The 23,852-nt window shown below is 38.1% G+C and overlaps 1 protein-coding gene across 2 annotated transcripts in view; it reads right to left on the bottom strand.

Annotated features, from left to right (window-relative positions):
* Nucleotides 1-23,852, bottom strand: part of MFS3 (major facilitator superfamily transporter 3) — a 353,439-nt gene that overhangs the window by 81,781 nt on the left and 247,806 nt on the right. For both annotated transcript variants that reach the window (XM_067138452.2, XM_067138451.2), the window contains exons 4-6: nt 20,475-20,562; nt 18,293-18,516; nt 8,814-8,963 (exon numbers count right to left, since the gene is read on the bottom strand). In XM_067138452.2, coding sequence (XP_066994553.2) covers nt 8,814-8,963; nt 18,293-18,516; nt 20,475-20,562 — 462 coding nt within the window. The remainder of the gene's footprint in view (nt 1-8,813; nt 8,964-18,292; nt 18,517-20,474; nt 20,563-23,852) is intronic.

The raw sequence follows: 23,852 nt of genomic DNA, 5'->3' as shown, positions 1-23,852 counted from the left end.
TCATTGTCATCCATAACTGTTATGAACAGAACACTTCCATGTCTCAGTACATATTCAATCTTAATCTATCCTCTTTTGCTCGCTTGTGTTTTCACACAACATACAACAAATCCTAGAAGACCAATTGCTATTATTGCATAAATTATACCCAAAGTACCGAAAGCTTCCTTTTTTCCTCTTTCTTGACTAATAATATGTGAGACCATCCCAAATCCTGGGAGAATTAAAATATAAACTTCAGGGTGTCCAAAAAATCAAAAGAGGTGTTGATAAAGAATAGGATCTCCCCCGCCAGCAGGATCAAAAAATGAGGTATTTAAGTTCTGATCAGTAAGTAGCATAGAAATAGTACCCACTAATACATGCAATCAATCAATAAATAAATCAATCAATCAATCAATCAATCAATCAATCAATCAATCAATCAATCAATCAATCAATCGATCAATCGATCGATCAATCGATCGATCAATCAATCATTCAATCAATCAATCAATCAATCCTGGTCTGCATTTAGGGCAGTTGCCCAGGTGGCAGATTCCCTATCTGTTGTTTTCCTAGCCTTGTCTTAAATGATTGCAAAGAAATTGGAAATTTATTGAACACCTCCCTTGGTAAGTTATTCCAATCCCTAACTCCCCTTCCTACAAATGAATATTTGCCCCAATTTGTCCTCTTGAATTCCAACTTTATCTTCATATTGTGATCTTTCCTACTTTTAAAAACACCACCCAAACTTATTCGTCTACTAATGTCATTCCACGCCATCTCTCCACTAACAGCTCAGAACCTACCACTTAGTCCAGCAGCTTGTCTCCTTTCTTCCAAGTCTTTGAAGCCCAATCTTTGCAACATTTTTGCAACACTACTCTTTTATCGGAAATCATCCAGAACAAATCGAGCTGCTTTTCTTTGGATATTTTCCGGTTCTTGAATCAAGTAATCCTGGTGAGGGTCCCATACACTGGAACCATACTCTAGTTGGGGTCTTACCAGAAACTTATTTGCCCTCTCCTTTACATAATCAATCAATCAATCAATCAATCAATCAATCAATCAATCAATCAATCAATCAATCAATCAATCAATCAATCAATCAATCAATCAATCAATCAATCAATCAATCCTGATCTGCATTTAGGGCAGTCACTCAGGTGGCAGATTCCCTATCTGTTGCTTTCCTAGCCTTTTCCTAAATGATTTCAAAGAAATTGGAAACTTATTGAACATCTCCCTTGGTAAGTTATTCCAATCCCTAACTCCCCTTCCTATAAATGAATATTTGAAATGAATATTTGCCCCTTACTACAATCTCCAAACACCCTCATAACCATCTTCTGAACTGCAATTTTAACTTCTTTCCTCCAATTCTTCTCCTGTTATTGTCTTTTTTCATCTGTTGTTCAATTCTTGTCAGTTTTGATGTTCAATGGCCTACGGAAATATCTTTCCTGTCTGTTCTTTATTTAATCTGGTTTTGTTATTACTCCTGGTGAATAAATTCTCAGTTTTCTTGTTTTTTGGATTCCACATGGAGGTTTCTTTCCATATTGTACATCATCTGTTAATTTCTGAGCGAGCAGTGTCCAAAAATTATTCCAAAAATTTCTTGCTCAATTTCTTAGCTTCTGCTTTTTCCTGCATACTTTCTTCAGTCTTAGATATTTTCCATTCTTTCCATGCCTTTGTCTTTTCCATATTTTTTTCTTTTATTCTCTTATTCCACCAAGAGGCCTCTTTTGCCGTTCCTGATGTTCTTCCGCTTACCTCTTCTGCACATACAACCATTGCTTTCTTATAATTTTTCCATTCCTCTTTCACCCCAAGTCTCTGTTCTAACAAAGGAATTACAAGTGTTATCTCACTTAGGATCTTTTCTCATACATCCTGTGCTTGCAGCTTGCATGTTTTAATTCTTCTCTCTTTTTCTACCTGTGAATGTTCAGTCTTTCCTAGTTTCAATTTAGCTGTCACTACCCTATGATCCCCACCAAAGACTTCTTCTGGCATGGCTGTAACATCCATCAGGTTCTTATGATGTACCTTTTCCACTATTACATAGTCTATCATAGTTTTCAGTTTTCACTCTCCTCATTTTATCTGGTAGAATCTTGCTATTTTTCTTCCTAAACCGTGTGTTTCCATACTATGAGCTGGTTCCTCCTACATAAATCAGTCAATTCCTTCCTTTCTTTGTCACTTTCTTACCAAAACTCTCCCATTGTTAATATCACTTTATCTTCTTTATGGCTTTCTACTTCATTTCCTCCTCTTACAGACATACTTTACAGAATCTACATATTCCTGTATTTCCTTATTCATAATCATGACTACTCCATTTATGCACTGAGGCCCACCACTGTATTACAGCCTGCATCAATTTCTAAGTGTCGCATCTTCTTTTATTTTTCTCTTTATCTCACTTATTCCCAGAATGGCTATGTCTTTCACAGTCATGAAATCGACAAGTTTTTCTGTCTTATCAATCAGCATCATGACATTAGCCATTCCATGACATTAGCACTGAAGAGCTAACCACTGCTAGCAGAAGCCCTAACCCAGGGATGGCGAACCTATGACATGCGTGTCACTAGGTGACATGTGAACACAACATCTGTGGCACACCACTAGGCTATTGGGTCCAATACTAACATATTTTAATGTTTGGAACATGTAAAAAATAGGTCAAATATCTTGCAACATAGCATATTTCAACATTATGCTTTAATAAAGAAATATGTCACAATTAATTATTTGGTCATATTTTTTACAAATTTTATTAGGTTAAAGCAAAAATATATCGTATTCCTAAAATGTTCCTGTTTTTCAAAATGTAATTTTCAGTGATGTTTGCAAAATAAAACCATGAAATATTCAGTCGAATATCGAAACAAAGTCCAATGAGGGGTTTCATGATGATTTTAAAGGAAAATAACCGATGGCACACTAGAGAGTAAACTGTAATGAACAAGATCTTAACTGACACGCTAGTCGATAAAGGTTTGCGATCCCTGCCCTAAACTTTTCCGAGGTACCGTATTTACGTTCACCATATAGGACATTAGAACAGGGGTGCAGAAATTATCTCTGAATTGAGGAGTCAGCCCAGAATTTTAGGAGCCAGCAAGAATCCCTCCAACATGATACCTATAAGTAATAGAGTTGCGCTGCTTAGCGGTGACCACGATATTACATTTTTCTAAGCTTAACATTTCCAGAAATATTAAATTAAAGAGCTATAGTACTATTATTAACTGTAAATGGTTGTGTCAGCTTTGTTTTACAAAACTCAGGTGATACTGATAATAGACAATGACCTAATCCTTTCATGGCTGTTGGTCTCAGACGGCAGTGTTTTGACTATGATATAGATGTTGAATTCCATAGGGAACCCTGAAATATCTGTCCTGAATGAGTACATTTTTAATACCAATATAAATGGTCCGTTATTGGACATTATAAATTTTCCAGCTAACTCATTCGTGGTTGCCAGCGTTTCGTGCCAGCATTTCGCCCCAGTGTGCTAAGTTGGGCTCATCAGTTGGTAAATAGCACACCCACCAAGATGCATGATTAGTGCATACTATGGAGGCCACCAAAAAGTTTTGGTAATGAGATACAGTCTCTCATAGTGCATTGGCACTGCCGGTGGCTCCAGGTAGCCTATGCAGTGGCCTTCACGGTATGCACTAGCCATGTGTCTTGATGGATGTGCTATTTGCCAACTGATGAGCCCAACTTAGCACACTGGGGCAAAATGCTGGCAACCAGGAATGAGTAGCTGGAAAATTTATAATGTCCAATAACAGACCATTTATATTGGTGTTTTGACTACATGTGGCTATGAAGTAATTCTTCCACCAAAGCCTCTGCTGCTGTAACAGTTATGTTACACACATCAACTATCTGGTACTGTAAGTTTCTTGTTCATTGATATACATCAATGGTTCTGTATAGAGATAATAAATAATGTCTTTGGGTCTTGGAGTTATTTCTTTTAGACAAGATCATGGCATTTTGATGTCATGCCATATGTCACAGTGGTTTTTGCTGCAGATTGGTGGATAGGAGAAGAAAGAAAGTATGAAAACATGGAAAACAGATATTTTTGAGAGGCTGAATCTTAGGCACCAGTAGCAGAAACACAGTCGCCGCAGCGACCGGGTGCCTGGAATTTCTGCACCCCTGTATTAGAACAATGTGGTCACCATTCCCAAAGGCATTTGATCAGGTCACTTCTAACATGAAGTACAGACACTTCTTGCAGCCACCCCTAACCTGGAACTAGACCTGCGAACTTATCCACCCAAAGCCATTGGTCTAATTAGATGGTTCAGGTTATTAACCACCACCCAACACTCTATGTTGAGATGCTGGTTGTGTGGTCTACCCCATTACCGTAGCCAGGTATCAAGACACATAAACAAGAATAAAATAAGGAATCTTACCTCAGATATATAGCCTTCAATTTCTAGTCTCCAATCAACAATGGACAAAATATGTGCACTCACACAGAATTTGAAAGAAAAGTAATTAATTTATAGCAACATGAATGTCAAAATACAGAGAATTCCAGTATAAGTTACAACCAATATATAGAAAATTTCAGTATTAGATTTTATAATATACAGTATTTATAAACATTTCCTTATTATTAATGAGGAACCTATCCACCTCAGGGTAGAGAAAGCACAATTCTGAATGCACTCTACTATTACATTTGATGAATTTCAATTTTGTTTCCGTATTGACTTTTGAATAGCAAATTAATTATTTCTATAATTGGTCTTCCATTTTTCCTTGTTAATAGTGGTAATAGATGATGGTTGTCCAGCTGTATTTCCTCTTAACTGTAATCACCACCATCATCATCATCATTTCCCAACTCCAGTTTCCCTGGTGTGGTGTACAAGCGCTCGCCATCTCCTTCTATCTTCATACATCTTCTGTTCCAGTACATCCTCCCATTTATATTCTCTCTCCTCCACATCTGATCTTATAGTCTCTATCCAATGTTTTCTTGATCTTCCCTGTGGTCTTCTTCCTACAAGATTAAGGTCAAAATATTTTCTGGCAGGTCTTTCCCTGTTCATTCTCATTATGTGCCCATACCACTGAAGTCTGTGTTTCTTTATGACAATGGTAATAGGAACCTCAATACCAGCTACTTTCCTATTCTCTTCATTTCTGATCTTGTCCTTTCTGGTAGTTTGGTTCATGGTTCTAATAAATCTCATTTCAGTTGCTTGGATTCTACTAAAGTCTTTGTTTAGTAGGGTACATGTCTCCAAACTGTACGTGAGAATTGGTAAGAAGTAAGTGTGGTACATGATTGTTTTCGCTTTTTGTGGTATTTTCAGTCCCAGAGAAGATTTCTGATTTGACTGTAGCAGATTGATGCTTTCTGTGTCCTGCTGAGTATTTCCTGCCTAACAGTGTTGTCTTTAATCACCACCATCACCATCTCTTATTTACTCAACATAGACTAATAAGATGGAAGTCTTACTGACTCTTGAAATGCACACAATACAGATATAATCATATAGTCAGTGCAGTGAGTTGCCCTTCATTTGCAAGTTAAGAGTCTACTTTGATCCATTTGTGAACTTGGACAATGACCACTATAGATCATGTTCCTTTCTGAATCATTCTCCTGTGGACGTTTTCCAGGTGCTGCTAATATTGTGAATGGAATCTTAAAATGTGTGAGGCGCTTTTGATCATATCAACAATCTTGTGCTTTCCTAACCTCAAAGTGTTATGGGTTCATCATAAGTCAAAACTGGGTCATTGTCATTATAATAATAGCAACATTATGCCATCTTCCCCCTCCACCTTTCCTCGCTCCAATGTTCTCCACCCAGCATGCTGACGGACAATGGTTTTACATGGCTGCCAAAATATTGAATGCATAGTGCATTAACCATGGCATGGAAAAACATTGACATAAGTCATAGCATCTCCAGGGGGCCACAGTCCCCCGCTAATAACTCCCAATTTAGGGCCATGGCCAGAGGGGGCGGGGGGGGGCAGAACAACTAGCATCATTTTTGCCCAACCTACAGTAGCTCGAATACAATTATTCAGATATTAAAATATATTAATATTGATGTGAGAACATATTCATGGCTTTGAACAAAATTACAAAGTGATCTTTACCTTCTCCTTTCCCTTTCACTTCCATCTTCCATCTGCTCCCATCACTGATATCCTCACCTTAGTGTTTGGTATAGAATTTTGTTTTAAATAATACTGTTATCGAATAACAAGTCGGTTTGACCTCCAACATTAAGACTTGTTTCTTTCTTTTTGCATAATGAGATTATTTTAACATAATCTTTAACTTTCATCTGCTGACTGGTTTGGTTCGAGAAACGTGCACTCAAAATAGACTGAATGATCTTTATTTAAATATGGTATCCATGTTGGTATTTTAAATTTGATTGCTAAATGCTGTAATTCTGAAAAACATGTTGATGGAAGGCGTCTCTCCTTTTTTTTTAAAGACTGTATTTCTTATTATGGTTTAGGTTGATATGTTCATGCACCTTCCAAAATATAGGTTAACCAGTGCCCCCCACTGAACCATAAAGATGGCTACAGGGTTTCCCCTATGGTTACTGTTAGTGACAAGTAAGATTCTAGTTTACTGGAAAGCACTCTTACTGACAGGGTTAAGTTAGAATTCTGTTAGGTGATGCAGTGGTTTTTTTTTTTGTTTTTTTTTTACAATTTGCTTTACGTCGCACCGGCACAGATAGGTCTTCTGGTGATGATGGGACAGGATATGGCTAGGAGTGGGAAGGAAGTGGCCATGGCCTTAATTATTATTATTTTTTTGCTAGCTGTTTTACGTCGCACCGACACAGATAGGCCTTATGGCGACGATGGGACAAGGCAGGGCTAGGAGTGGGAAGGAAGCAGCCGTGGCCTTAATTAAGGTACAGCCCCAGCATTTGCCTGGTGTGAAAATGGGAAACCACGGAAAACTATCTTCAGGGCTGCCGACATTGGAGTTTGAACCCACTATCTCCGGAATACTGGATACTGGCCGCACTTAAGCGACTGCAGCTATCGAGCTCGGTAGGTCATGCAGTGACCTTAATACCGTATTTCTCCGAATCCAAGATGATGACAGTTTTTTCTCAAGAATCTCATGTGAAAAATCAAGGGTCATCTTGCATTCACAACCTAGCAGTAATGAACACCGCTGGCAGTTACCACGGTAACCACACTGCTTCTTTTCACCCCCCGCGCATGCACATATAAAACTCATTTACAATAAACGTCCGCCTCTTTAATATACATCGCTAGCCACGGTAACTGGTTGTACAGTGCCTCTGTGTAATGACACTGGATCTCTGGAAATAGTGAAGAGAGAATGTTATTCTACTAGTCTCTACAAAAACGTTTCTCAAATCTGCAGAATGGCATCAAAATATGCGAACCGTGATATAGATGTTGATTCCCATAGAGAACTTAAAATATTTGTCCTGAATGAGTAAATTATGTCCAGTAATGTCCAATAATGGACCATTATATTGGTATTAATATGCGAACCTTCGAATTCTTAGAAAGGCCACGGCTACTCATTGGCACAGTTATAATGAATCTACTGTACTTGACGCTTAATAAAATTAAGTTCTGAGACAGCAGGAATATTTTCGTGAAGGATCATCGTATTGTAAAGATACGTGGAACTGGTGTTGCTGGCAAATTTTCAATGAGTTCTCATCGATATTAATTATTATGCCAATTTTAAGTTAATGGTTAAACACGCAGAAATGAGGAATAATTGTGCAGCCGCAAGAAAATTCAGCATAGGCCTAACTAAAGTCAATGTTCGATGTTAGCGTAAAGACAAGGATAGCTTAAAAATGCATTCAGTGGCCTGCAACAAGGGTGCTTTAAAGAAGTCGAAGATGAAATTGTGAGGTATGTGTGAGAAAAACGCAAGGGTGGTATGACCGTACCACTTAAATCAATAAACTTCATTGTTTGTCCATATTGAACAGCGCAATGAACTTGTTCATTGACCTTCAACATCCATGTCTTTATTAGGCCTATATGTCGTTAGCCGCTGGAGTTCGCCCAAACCCGGCAAGCGAGACGTACGTCTAGCAGCAGCTACTTGTACCTGACGCAGAGAAAAAATAACAGTTTTGTAGATGGCAGGAATATTTTTCTGATGGATCGTCATATTATAGACACACATGGAACAGGTATTGCCGGCAAATTTTCAATGGGTTCTGTTTGATATTATGATGCCAATTTTAAGATAATGGCTATCAAAACCACAGAAATAAAGAATAATTGCACAGCCACAAAAAAATATGGCATAACTAAAGCCAATGTTCGGCAGATGCGTGAAGACAAATATAGTCTAAAAATACGTACTGAACAAGAAAGGCATGATTTTACAAAGCACTTTCTAAGCCTGATTTAATGTTTTTTGAAGGAAAAAGTGGAGGTTGTCTTGCATTCAGGGTTGTCTTGGATTCTAAGAAATACGATACTTGTTGCTGTCGGTCCCAACATTTTTGTTACTGTTTGTGATAAAATTAATTACTGATAATGACTGATTAGATTTGAGTTTACTGGAGAGCACTGTTAATGTCAGGGAGTATTGCCATTTGGCAGGCTTGACAGTGCTCCATGCTGTAGGATGCCTGGGTGAACTGGCTGGAGGTAGTGCATGGAATCAATGTTGTTACTTCACCAGCTATCCAAAACTGTACTGACAGCTGTTGCAGCAATAGTACCACAGAAATTATCACTTCAAATGTGAAGAAAAATTATGATATTAATCTTACATTCTTAATGTTGAACTTGAGAGCTTGCTTCATGTATGTTGGCAGTTGAGTTAGCAACATGTACCAACCACAGTTGCCGCAGAAGTGGGCAATCAGGATGGCATAGAATGGCACGGATGTCAGGATTGCCTTCCATGGAACAGGTGGTTTCTGTAACAGAACAATCAGATCAAAAAAATTTCTCCCTCACATGCTACGCAGCTTCCTGTGCATCTCATGATTGTTGACATTTCCTGGATTTAGGACAAGATGTAAGCTGACAACTCAAATGTTTGTAATATATGAAAGCTAGGAACATCAAAAGGAATGCACAACAAGAAAAACACAATGACAGATGAGTATGGGAAGAGGGAGGACAATCTCCACAGCTACCCAAACTGCCGTCCTCAAATATATATGCTCTCTCATCAGCCCTTAAGTTCATTTGTGCTCAAGACTCTGAGAGATTCGACAAATTTGACCATTTTTGGTCCCTTAGTTGGTCGATATTGACTAGGTTCATATAACATACTATGGGTGTTTGTTTGGTCTGCCCTGTCAATATATTATCAGTTTCTAATTTTGTACAATGTTTCACTCGTACATGTTTCGGGAGCTCCAACTCCCTTCATCAGCGATTTCTACATCATACATCAATATTCCCCATAGATCTCTGCACATGGTTATGAGGATATTTAGGGGTTGTAGTAAGGATGTAAAGGAGAGGGCATATAAGTCTCTGGTAAGACCCCAACTAGAGTATGGTTCCAGTGTATGGGACCCTCACCAGGATTACTTGATTCAAGAACTGGAAAAAATCCAAAGAAAAGCAGCTCGATTTGTCTGGGTGATTTCCGACAAAAGAGTAGCGTTACAAAAATGTTGCAAAGTTTGGGTTGGGAAGACTTGGGAGAAAGGAGATGAGCTGCTCAATAAAGTGGTATGTTCCGAGCTGTCATTGGAGAGATGGCGTGGGAGGACATAAGTAGACGAATAAGTTTGAGTGGTGTCTTTAAAAGTAGGAAAGATCACAATAGGAAGATAAAGTCGGAATTCAAGAGGACAAATTGTGGCAAATATTCATTTATAGGAAGGGGAGTTAGGGATTGGAATAACTTACCAAGGGAAATGTTCAATAATTTTCCAATTTGCGATCGTTTAAGAAAAGGCTAGGAAAACAACAGATAGGGAATCTGCCGCCAGGGCAACTGCCCTAAATGCAGATCAGTAGTGACTGATTGTAATTGATCTTAAGATCTAACATTATTCAGCTTTACATAAGACATCGTCAATATATAACATTATTTTTAGACATGATATAGGCTTTTGGGCTTATGTCGTGTCAAGAAAATAAGGTGAAATTCTTTACATTTCGCAGAGAACTTTGCTCTGCGTCATCAGAAGAAAATCTCGACTGTCCACGAGAAAGGCTTCTCAAACAATGAGGTTTGAATTTAGACGTTATAATAAAGTGGAATTGCTATGTTCATTCATCACCAGATGGCTCCCCGGACATGGTACAGTACTGCGTTCCGAGCGGAAGCCTGACGGAACCATCAGAATTAGTCTGAGAGGGTCACATAACAAGACATACGCACATATGAAGGTATGACATTGACACAAGCCTGGAATGAAACATCTGGCGATGAGGAACATATAAATTTGAAAAACACTGACACAAAATAACAAAAGTGAAGGGACAGGGAAGGGAACTACCTACGTAAATCCTTAATGGCTGGCAACCAGGGATTAGGCCCTACTTAATTGATAGCCAATGTCCTGTTGAAATTGTTAGGATTTCTATGTATTTCCACAGTTTCCTGTATAATCCTGGACCTGGAGCTCGAGCATCTTGTAACACGACATCATGACCCGATGACAGAGCGTGCTCAGCTATTGCTGATTTGTCTGGCTGGTTGAGACGAATATTACATTTATGTACCTTGATACGAGTACCAATGGACCGGCATGTTTGGTCAACGTATATCATACCACAAGTACAGCGAATTTTGTACACCCCAGGATGTAAAAGTGGGGACAATTTATCCTTGGTTTTACCCAGACTGTAAGCAATTTTAGTAACGGTGCCAAACACGGTTTTTATATTTTGTTTGCAGAGGACCTTGGCAACTCGATCTGTGGTGTTGTGAATGTAAGGCAGGTACGCAGTTCCCTTCACTTCTTCCTTCTGTGAGCTTTGCTTGGTCATTTCTCTGGGATGGATGGCTCTATGAATCTGCAAATCACTGCAACCATTACCCTTGAACGTGACTTTGAGTGTGTCCATCTCCACTTGTATATTTGATGGCTCAATAATTCAATTCAATAATTTGTCTCGCCCTCTTGGTGAGTGTCGTGAGAAAGCCTTGTTTTTGTGCTGGATGGTGGTGAGAATCTGCATTTGTGTGGGTAGGCATATGATAGACGGTATGCCCTAAGGAGCCATCCGGTTTGTTTCTTACTAGAACATCCAAGAAATGAAGGCATCCGTCTGACTCCATCTCCATAGTGCATTTAATTGAAGGATATTGCTGATTTAGGTGGTTTAGTAATAGATGAATTTTCTCAGGACCTTCTGTCCAGACCACAAGTGTATCATCAATATACCTCCACCATATCATAGGTTTGAAGGGCGCCAAAAAAATAGCCTCCTCTTCAAAATGCTCCATAAAGAAATTAACCACTACAGGCGGAAGTGGACTTCCCATAGCCACTCAATCCATCTGTTCATGAAAATTCCCACTCCACAAGAAATAGCTGAAAGTCATGCAGTGGTAAAATAGCTTAGTAATGTCCTCAGGTGTTCAATGAGAGACTTGACCGAGTCAATCGGCACTTTAGTGAACAAGGACTCCACATCAAAACTCACCAATGCATTACGTTGAAGGCTTATGGCTGACAGCTTGTTGACAAAATACTGAGAGTTCCTGACATATGATTCAGCAATTTGCTTATTTAGCCAGAGCATATATAGGAGAACCTATCGCACTAACAATAGTCTGAGGGGAACATCTTTTCTATGGATCTTAGGCAGTCCATATAATCTAGGTGGCACTGCATCCCCCAGGGACAGATGTTTAGCCTCCACTTTTGGAATTGAAGATTGCTTTAAGAGCTTCACGGTGGCATTGGACACATGAGTGGTAGGGTCACGTGAGGCCAATCTGTAAACAGGCTCTGACAATATAGCTGAGACCTTATTCTTATACTCATAAGTGTCCATAACCACTGTCGCATTACCCTTATCAACTGAGAGAATGGTCAGTTCAGAATTATCTCTAAGTTCCTCTAGAGCTCTCCTCTCGCTTCTTGTTAAATTGTGTCTGGGTACAACAGTGGACCTTATGAATCTCACATTTCTGTCTTAACTCCTCAGCTTCATCTGTAGGTAGTTTGTGGATGGCTGCCTCAATGGAAGTAATTAACCCCTCAATGGGAATTTTAGAGGGAGTGACAGCGAAATTAAGACCCCTAGCAAAACTGCCATTTGGTTCTCATCCAAGGGTTTCTTGGAAAGATTGACAACAGTTTTACTAGCATCCAGGTTCGTCCTGTTTCTGAGCTAGTCGGAGGAATTTAGACTTCTGTCCGAATGACACATGGTTGGATTTGCGTTCAGCCTGTATAGCAGTAATGCGATCAAAAGACAACCACAATTCCTGCAAGAATGTGTTGCTTAACAGCAGGTGTAAACGAAACGACTCTCGGGTGACAGAGTCCATTTCCTTACAAGTGTAATGCACTCTCTCAATTACAAGAGCCTTGCTAGTGCATTGATATATTCTCCTGGCCTTTGGAGTATTTAACATGTGCTTCAGCTTCACACAGTTGGGAATTATGTTATGGTCCCTGCATCTCAGCAGAAAGCATAAAGGAGAAAGAAGAGTAGTCTTCTTCCCCCTTAATTTGCGAATTTTGAAGCCTTCTTAAAAGTATCCTCCCCATAGAGGTTTTTGATGTTGCCATTGATGCTTTCACGGCCCATACTTATAGACGTGATATAGGCTTTTAGGCTTATGCCGTGTCAAGAAATTCAGAAGAAAATCGACTGTCCACGAGAAGGGCTTCTAAAATGATGAGGTTTGAATAATAGAAGTGGAATTGATATGTTCATTCATCACCAGATGGCTCCCCAGACGTGGTACAGTGCTAGTGTTTGAAGCAGAAGCTGACAGAACCATGAGAATCAATCTGAGAGGGTCACATAACATGACAGGTGTATGCACATATGAAGGTATGACATTGACACAAGCCTGGAATGAAACATCTGGCGATGAGGAACTTATGAATTTGGAAAACACCAAAATGAAATAACAATAGTGAAGGGACAGGGAAGGGAACTACGCATGTAAATCCTTAATGGCTGGCAACCAGGTATTAGGCCCTACTTAATTGATAGCCAGTGTCCCTGTTGAAATTGTTAGGATTTCTACATATTTCCACAGTTTCCCTATAATCCTGGACCTGTAGTGTCTAGTGTGGGTAAGAGTTCGAGCATCTTGGAACATGACATCATGACCCGATGACAGAGCGTGCTCAGCTGATTTGTCTGGGTAGTTGAGACGAATATTGCGTTCATGTTCCTTGATTCGAGTACCAATGGACCAGCACGTTTCGCCAATGTATACCTTACCACAAGTACAGGGAATTTTGTATACCTCAGGACGTAAAAGTGGAGCAATTTGTTCTTGGTTTTACCCAGACTGTGAGCAGTTTTAGTGATGGTGTCAAAATCGGATTTTATATTGTGTTTGCGGAGGACTTTGACAATTCGATCTGTGGTGTTGTGAATGTAAGGCAGGTAGGCAGTTCCCTTCACTTCCTCCTTCTGTGAGCATTGCTTGGTCATTTCTCTGGGATGCAGGGCTCTATGAATCTACAAATTGCTGGAACCATTACCCTTGAACATGATTTTGAGTGTGTCCATCTCCACCTGGATATTTGATGGCTCACAAATTCGTCTCGCCCTCTTGGTGAGTGTCATGAGAATGCCTTGTTTTTGTACTAGATGTGCCTATATCATGTCTATAAGTACGGGCCGTAAGCTTATAAGTGTTTGGTTGGTGAGCGGGTAGGCTTCCTCTGCATCAACATTTTACTATGAGAAGAGCAAATACAAGCCACTATTTCAAGGACATGACGGGAGGTTTGATCCGTTTTTTTTTGAAATTCCAGCCCAACACAAACAAAGCACGATTTTGTCTGACCTGATATAATCAATTACACATTTTGAACTTAAGGAGTCAAATAATTTAATGGTAAACAAGTTTACCCTAGAAAAGGTTCTAACAATAACAAGGGAAGATTTTAACTCTGGTAATATAATAGTTGATATTTTAATAGGCCTACACTTAAGTGGGCTACAACAGAACAAACAGTAGCAAGAAATATTTTATCTTTGGCCGATTTTTCTAACTAAACCATCTGACATTTTAATACGTATTTTAAAGTGTTATACAACATAAAAAATAACCAGTTGAACTTTATATGTGTTTAAAGGTGTTCCATTACAACAAGCATTGTCGAGAAATGGTCATTATGTGTTTTGTGCTAAAAATAATGTTATATATTGACGATGTCTTATGTAAAGCTGAAAAATGTTAGATCTTAAGATATGGGGAATATTGATGTATGATGCAGAAATCGCTGGTGAAGGGATTTGGGGGGTACCGAGCTCGATAGTTGCAGTCACTCAAGTGCGGCCAGTATCCAGTATTCGGGAGATAGTGGGTTTGAACCCCACTTTCGGCAGCCCTGAAGACTGTTTTCCGTGGTTTCCCATTTTCACACCAGGAAAATGCTGGGACTGTACCTTAATTAAGACCATGGCTGCTTCCTTCCCTCTCCTAGCCCTTTCCTGTCCCATCATCACCATAAGATCTATCTGTGTCGGTGCAACATAAAGCAACTTGTAAAATGGGAGGTGGGGCTCCCGAAACATGCACGAGTGAAACATTGTAAAAGAATTAGAGACTGATAATATATTGACAGGGAGACCAAACAATCACCCGTAGTATATTATGCTCATTGGGAGACCAAGATCATCTGTCTTGAACTGAGAAGTGTCATTGTCTTTTTTCTCTTATGTGCTCCTTTTGATGTTCCTATCTGAGTTGTCTATTTGCAAAAGTGGTCATCTCAAAATGTGTTCTGTGTTCACTTTTACATAAGACAGCAAACTGTTAGCCGCAAACTTGGCCTCTAACCAGCTTATTTTCATCATCAAAAATTGGAGTTAGGCAAAGAGATGTTGAATCTCTGTTGACTAAACATTTTGGGACTTAATGGTGAAATGTAGAAGTGCTGAAATATTATAAAGAACTCATTGATATCATGAAGCATGTTTTTTTAAGTAAGTACCATTTTAAGTATGGCCGCTGCAGAACCTCAGTCGTCGTTCAAAGCATGCACGCGCTCAGTACATACATCTGTAGGCTAGCCACAAACGCCATTATGGAAGCATTCGCCCGTATTTACAGTATGTTTGTTTATGCATACTGAAAATGCCTCTGACAATGAACGGTCCCACTGAGTGTGAAGTACGCACTGTGATTCGTTTTCTAAATGCAAAAGAAGTGAATGCTGTTGTAATTCATTGGCAGATTAATGAAGTGTATGGAGAACACGCTATAAGCAAAGGAATGGTAAGACAATGGATTAGAGCATTGAAAGAAGGCCTACTAATGTCCATGACGAGAAGTGTAGTGGGTGACCATTTGTCGTTACTGAAGACTTGGTGACTACCACTTGTTCCTGCACTTGGAAAAGCATTTAGGAGGTCACCACCATGACGATGACGACAATGACATAAAAGCAACCATGGTGGCACATCAGGCGACAGATTTCTATGAAGATGGAAATCAGAAGCTGATTTCATGATATGACAAGTGCCTTGATATGCTTGGAACTTATGCTGAGTAGTAGTTTAAAGCACAGGCTTACATGAAAAACAATAATTGTTTATAAATTTGCATTACTTTTTTCTATATCAAAATGGTACTTTCTTAAAAAACATGCCTCGTAATAACCTTCCACAAAACAACTCAGAAGATGAGGAAGATGCATGTGAGCACAGTGTAGACAATGGCATTAATTAATGTTTAATTCTGATTCATTTTGTGGATATACATTGGCTTTTTACATCTCCATCTTCAAATTTGAAATTTAAATATTACAAATAATTATACAAATGAATTCTGTAATATTCATTACAATGCTATTTATAAGTGATTAAGCAAATAAAAATAATTCCAAATCTTATTATTTAGATTTTATATGTATTTTTTCTTTCCTGAAAAATTTAACCATTTAAAGATGGCTGATTTTGCAAATAGATGACTCATATATGACAATATTACATTTAGTAGAGAATATTATAATCTTTTATTTAATACAAGCATTTGTACCCATTCTTCGAACAGGAATTTGCAGTGGATTACATGTTACCTTCAGTAATTCATGCGAAATAACATGGCTCTATTCACACGTTCAATGTGACATGTTAAAATGGTATTTACATACATAAGCACGCGGCAGTAACATGAAATGAAGCTGAACAAAGTCGAGAGAGAATGATGATTTCCAAATTTATTGTACGGTACAGTTTCTGGTCCGAAGTTGTGCGAAATTGTCCATGGTTCTCAGTTTGCATATTGTATCTCTGACTAATGGTGTGGCGTTCTGACATTGACGATACCTCCCTTAATATCTGTCCTATCGAAAAGAGTAAAATTACTCTAGTTTCTCCCATTGCCTACCTTGAAGCGACATGCATGACATATCCCACGGAACTTGGACTAAAAATCAAATTTTTTGTAATCATCTGCATTATTATCCACAGACACGACACGACAGACACGAAAGCTAAAATCTACTGATATGATTTGAATTGATGTAAAACAGATCAATATATCAAAATTTGGTGAAATAAATGACATTACAGAAAACAGAACCCCTAGAATTTTATTTATAAGATGTAGGAAACAAACAATGTGCTTAACATTATTATTATTATTATACTAATTGTTTTCTACTCATATTAAGTTATTTTATTACAAAATATCTTGCTTGCTTTATTATTGTGTAATCCTTCTGTAGTGCAGGAAAAATGTCTAGGAATTTGAAGCCAAACATTTGAACATTGATGGCTGAAGATGTTTTCCAATGAGGACAAAACATATACCATGATTTAATGTTATTCTGAAAGAAAGAAATTTAATTGCATTTAAAGGTAGAATTCTCCTAAAAGTACCATAACACTTGTTAAGGTTGACAATACTGGCTAAAAATGGATCTTATGTCTTGTAACCACACAGGGTGTCGAACAAGGGAGAAAATACAGTATTCATTTGTAGGAAGGGGAGTTAGGGATTGGAATAACTTACCAAGGGAGACATTCAATAAATTTCCAATCTCATTGAAATCTTTTAAGAAAAGGCTAGGAAAACAACAGATAGGGAATCTGCCACCTGGGCAACTGCCCTAAATGCAGATCAGGTCGGTCGGTCGGTTCCACTTTTCTCCAAGTGATTATTCCTCACTTAGTTTTTAAATCCTCTATTTTGCTTGTTATCTGCATAGATAACCATTTCCCCTCGGGGTAGTCAAGATCGATCATTTCAATTGCTGAATTTAAAAAATATGGAGTAAGAGTTTGATGTCTTCTATCAGTGATAGATTTATTTGTATTGATAGAAGTCTATAGATTTGACTGGTGTGCTGACAGATTCTGCTTCCAGCATGATATGCAATTCTTTCAGAAAGTTTTGGCATGTATCAACTGGAGTTAGCTGAATTTTGAGGATTGCTGTTTTGTTTATGCTCTGATCCATTTGGCCCTTTTGGATTCTTGTATTATGATGTAGAAAGTTGCTAAGTGCTATTGGATTTTGAGGCTGATGGCTGAAGTGACTGAAGGTAAAATATTAAGTAAGTCCTTATGAAGACAATGAGTTGTGAAAAGGTCAGATGGTGCCACATCAGGGGAGCACAGTGGGTGTATAAGAATGTCCCATCCAAGCGATTTCAAGGTGTCTTTCACTGGTTTTGCTGTGTGAGACTGTGCATTGTGGTGTAACAAAATCACTTTGACATGTCTTCTGGCCCATTCCGGTCATCTTTCGATCAATTCATGATTTAAATGAATAATTTGTCGGCGATAGCATTGTGCATTAACGGTTTCACATCAATGGGATACGCACTCACAGAGTAGCACTTCAGCAATTTCAAGGAAGTTGAAAAATGGCTCGAAAAATTGTTTGCCACAAAAGATAAGTAGCTTTTCTGGCATGGTATTTATAACTTACCTGAAATATGGAAGAAGTGTGTAGAAGTTGATGGCCAATATTTTGAATAAACAAAAAATGAATTTCTCTTGAAAATTACGTGTTTTCTTTACCACAAAAAACCGACAAAAACGCATGCATATACTTGGTATGTCTGTTTATGCTTTACAATGCAGTACTTCATATTCCCGATTTGGAGCGACTGTCGTTACTCACCTTATGATGACTATCTTCTGTCTGTCCCAGAGAATCTACAATATATTGTCGTTCCTCCTGCGTGATATAAACCTGTTGCTGAGGAAAGTCCTTAATGAGCCAAACCCAGAGCACACACCAGATGCAACTGAGCAGCCCCATGATGTAGAACACCCATTCCCAGCCCAGGGAGAAGGCAATCTGGCCAGCCATGATCATCGATATCACTGTTCCCAGTGATGTACCTATATAGAGAAAAAGTGAAAAACATTTTCTTAACCAAAAGCAAAGAAAATTACATATTTCCCAACCAGCCCAATACAGTAAAAAGGGGGTTATGAAAATTCTCAAAAGGCTTTTTTTTTAAATTCCAAGATGTGAATTTTGTACTAATAAAAAAAATACAGGCACTCTATTCTCTTGCAAACTTTTGATTTTATAGAATATGGAGGGAACTCTATTGCAGTCTGTTTCGAACTTCAAATACCTTGGAAGTATCATTTCAAAAGATAATACAGTAAACCAAGAAGTACTTAATAGGACTCAGAAAGCTTCTCAATTTTATTTTAAAGTGAGAAATCTACTCTGGAATGATAAAATACCCCAGAAAGCAAAACTGACCATGTTTTATACCTACTTCATTCCATTTCTTACATATGGACTCGAAAAATGTACCCTGCATAACAAGGCAAATAGTAAAATCCAGTCAACAGAAATTAAATTCATCAGAACAATGAAACAAAAGACCAGGAAGGACAAGATTATAAATGAAGCAAACAGGAAGGAGGCTGGCATCAAAACACCCGTTATCGAGTTTTAGGAAGACGTAGGCTACAATGGTTTGGACATGTTATGAAGATGGATGGAGCAAGAACAGCAAGGAATTTCTTTGACAGAGAAGTGAAAGGGGAGAGACCAGTTGGGAGACCAAGGAATAGATGGACAGACACAGTGAAATCAGAGGTCAACAAGAGGAATGCCAAGTGGGAGGACATAGAGGAACAGAAACTATACTTTGACAGGAAGAAGAGGCAAGCGCTTGTAGCTCATATACATGAAACTGGAGCTGGAAAATGATGATGGTTAGTTAAAGTGAATGTGCCTCATTAATCAGCCTAGGGTGCACTTTTAAGGAAACAGAATGACATATACCATGTCGAAAAAGAGAGGTGTATATTGATAATACAGTATAGCAATATACAATATACAATTTGTGTTTGAAATAAAATTGAAACCTGAAATAATACATGTCATTACGGTTCTTACTTTAGTGTACAGATATTTTTATTTCCAATTAAAAGGCTAGGAGTGAGAAGGAAGCAGCCATGGCCCTAATTAAGGTACAGCTCCAGCATTTGCCTGATGTGAAAATGGGAAACCGCAGAAAACCCTCTTTAGGGCTGCCAACAGTGGAATTTGAACCCACTATCTCCTGAAAGCAAGCTCACAAACTGAGATTAGAGGGGATGACTTCACTACCAGGATAGAGGAAGACTGCCAAGGAAGTAGGAAGCTACTATATAAAGTAGTAAAAGAAGCGAGTACGAAGACATCCTTGCGGAGGAAACAAATGATAGTAGTTTGATAAGAACAGAGCAAGGGATCAGAGATGAAATGAAGAGGTCCTTCAACATATTATTAAATGGAGATGGAGACACCAAAACCATCAATTGTAGAATAGGTGAAATCCAGAAAAACCAACCCCCATTAACATGGCTTGAAGTCAAAACAACACTAAAGAACATGCGAAACGTAAAGCCTGATAACAGGCATAGAAGTTCCATAACTGATATCAGAGCTTACAGAGGAGCTGATATAGGATCTGATCACAATATGATAATTGCTTCTGTTAAAGTTCAATTGAAAACCTCTTGTAAGTCACAGACTGAGGAAAGATGCAAAGTTGACGCTGAGATACTGAGGCAGGAGGATGAAAGATTAAAGTATAATGCGGAAATTTAAACAGATTTGATATTCTGGAAGAAGATCCTATAGCCAGCAAGACATTGATGAAACAAATGACAAAGTTTGTGAATGAATGTGGAATAACTCGAAACAAATCATGACAACAGTAGCAATGAAAGTGATACAAATCCTGTGTGTTCGGTCTGGGGTTATAAGAGAGAGGTGAACTAACAGCATTCCAAGTGGAAATAATATGAAAAAGGAGTATAAAACAAAGATTGACAAAGAGTTCAGTTACCTGCATAGATGATGGTGGTGATGACACTTCTCTCCTGAGGAGGTGCCCAGTGGGAGATGAGTACATGCATAGCTGGAAAGGTCAGACCCTGCAAAAGAAAGGTACAGCATTAACATTAAATATGAGTTTTTGACACCCAGTTCTGAAACAGACAAAGGGGTGCAGAGTAAATCTAGCCAAGGGAATGGGTTATGGAATTTACACTCTTCTTACTCACAAGCTGATGAAAAAAATAATGGTTGGCAGCTTCCTTCACTATGAGCATACAGAATGAAGAACAGATCTTCCTTTTGAAATTCAAGGAGAACATAAATGTACATCCAGGAAGCATTCAGTGACATTGATATACACAGATAAATGCAGAAATAACTTAGGAAGACATCAATTTCCTTTCATTTATTCTAAATTCCAACAATAACACAATATCTCTTTGACAAGGAAAAGTATGGTTCCAGTGTATGGGACCCTCACAAGGATTACTTGATTCAGGAACTAGAAAAATTCCAAAGAAAAGCAGCTCAATTTGTTCTAGGCGATTTCCGACAAAAGAGTAGCGTTACAAAAATGTTGCAAAGTTTAGGCTGGGAAGACTTGGGAGAAAGGAGATGAGCTGCTCGACTAAGTGGTATGTTACATGTTATAATTCACATATTTTGGTCCGTATTGAATTGTACAATAAAGTTAAAGAAATATTAATGTTTACTTATTCCACCTATTCAATACATAAAAAGTGATTTTAATTAAGAAATAAAAATCTGTGGATAAAATTATAGGGACATGTTTCACCCTTTATTTAAGGGCATCTTCAGCCTTAATCTCAATCTGAAAGATAATAAATCAGGATCCTGATTGTTCTTAATTGTGATTGATTTTTAAAAAAATAAATTACAAATTAATGTGAGGATGATGTAGGAAATATGCTTCAAAAGTTGAGTTTCTCCAAACTTTTCTCTAACGCCCTCAACCAACTCAGGGCGCCACTTTACAAGATTCAACATAGCAATTTGCGTTCTTATAGAACTACCAATATGCAACTTGTTACCACATTTTTAGACAAGGACATTCAAGAAACTGTATAAATTACGACTATTTGTTTGTAAGACTTTATTAAGACTTTATTTTTAAGAATATCTTAACTACTGTCAACCATCTCACTCACCTTTTGAAGCATATTTCCTACATCATCCTCACATTAATTTGTATTTTTTTTTAAATCAACCACAATTAAGAACAATCAGAATCCTGATTTATTATCTTTCAGATTGAGATTAAGGCTGAATATGCCCTTAAATAAAGGGCGAAATATGTCCCTATAATTTTATTCACAGATTTTTATTTCTTAATTAAAATCACTTTTTATGTATTGAATAGGTGGAATAAATAAACATTAATATTTCTTTGACTTTAAGTGGTATGTTCCGACCTGTCAGTGGAGATGTGGCATGGGAGCATCAGTAGATAAGTTTGGATGGTGTCTTTAAAAATAGGAAAGATCACAATATGAAGATAGAAGTTAGAATTCAAGAGGACAAATTGGGGCAAATATTCGTTTATAGGAAGGGGAGTTAGGGATTGGAATAACTTACCAAGGGAGATGTTCAATAAATTTCCAATTTCTTTGCAATCATTTAAGAAAAGGCTAGGAAAACAATAGATAGGGAATCTGCCACCTGGGCGACTGCCCTAAATGCAGATCAGTAGTGACTGATGATTGTTGATTGATGTCATAAACTATCCTGGGCATTATGCAACCAGTGTAGGTAGCAATCATAGAGCATAGGATAATATGATTATGTGCCAAATTATATGTGCAATAGACTAGAGGGAGCAGAGAAAAAAGTGTCAACTGCAATAGCAATTCCAACAGGGTGCACTTTATTACCGCAAAGAACGTTTAGTGCAATGCATAAACTCCATCAGTATGGTCTCAACGGTTCCACTCACTTTAATACAAGCATCTGATGTCAGGAGGATATGTAGGCCTAAACCCTGTATGGTCACACATGAGGAACTGTATGTAGTTTGTAGGATTTATGTAGCGTCCTATGCAAATTAAGGGGACCAATGACTGAAATTTTGTGATTTCCTTACAAAAAAATTGATTTTTGGAATTATCAGAAAATGGCAGAATATTTCAAGTTCCACCATTTTTAAAGGCCGTATGGCCATTTTAATGGGCTGCCGTGAGGGTGTCTCTGTCATGCCCACCTCCCACTTATGACACTTTATTGCATATTTTGGTGGTATTTTTTATTCATTCATTCATTCATTCATTCAATCATTCATTCATTCATTCATTTAGCTTCCATAGACTGTACAATTACATATTTTGAAATATGCCAACAGTATAGGAATTGTCAAGCGATTTCCTAATACTAACAATAATATATGCACAATAATGAACATTTTGAAAAAGAAGAAAAAAGAAAAACAACAAAAACACCAAATACCTCAATGTTAGTACATCATCATCATCATCATCATCATCATCATCATCATCATCATCGTCATCATCATCATCATCATCATCATCACCATCATCATCCTAAACCATCTCCAGTTTCCTGGGTGTGGTATATGAGCCTCCTCCATCTCATCCTGTCCTTGTACCATTCCTCCTCCACCAACTTGTCCCACTCATGACCTCTCAGCAGTACATCGTTCTTAACTAAATCTATCCATTTCCTTCGTGGCCTTCCCATGGGTCGTCTTCCTTCTACTTTTCTGTCAAATTCCTTCCTTGCAGTTCTGTTAACTGGCATCCTCTTCATGTGACCAAACCACTTCAGTCTTGATATTTGAATCTTATTGAGGAGAGAATCATCTATTCCTACTTCTTCTCTAATTTTCTGAATCCTAATCTTGTCTTTCTTGGTTTTCTGAATAATAGTGCATAGGAATTTCATTTCAGCTGCCCAGAGTTTGGAATTATCTCTGTTGGTCAGTGTTGGGGTTTCAAGGCTGTATGTAAGAACTGATGTATAATAGGACTTGTACAATGTCATTTTTGTTTTCGTAGGTATTTGCTCATCCCACAGCAGGTGTCTTACCTGGTGGTAAAATTGTGTTGCCTTATTGATTCGACTGTTCACCTCATGTTTTGCTAGGTTGTCATTTGATAGAATGCTACCCAAGTATTTGAAAACTGGAACGCTGTCCAGTTGGGCTTCATTTAACATGACTATTGGTTCCGCTCCTTCCCCATACACTTTCATCACCATCTTGGTCTTACTGATGTTTAAACCATATTTCTTAAATTCCTCATTCCAGCTTTGCGTTCTCTCTCCCAGTTCCTTTTCTGAGTCACTCCAGATCGCAACATCATCTGCAATTGTGAAGGATTTGATATGTTAGGTCAGCACATCCTAATTTAAAAAA

Source organism: Anabrus simplex, chromosome 1 (assembly GCF_040414725.1).
Source record: "Anabrus simplex isolate iqAnaSimp1 chromosome 1, ASM4041472v1, whole genome shotgun sequence".
Lineage (NCBI taxonomy): Eukaryota > Metazoa > Arthropoda > Insecta > Orthoptera > Tettigoniidae > Anabrus > Anabrus simplex.
Note: the sequence above shows the minus strand (reverse complement) of the source record. Positions and strands in the feature narration are given on the sequence as shown.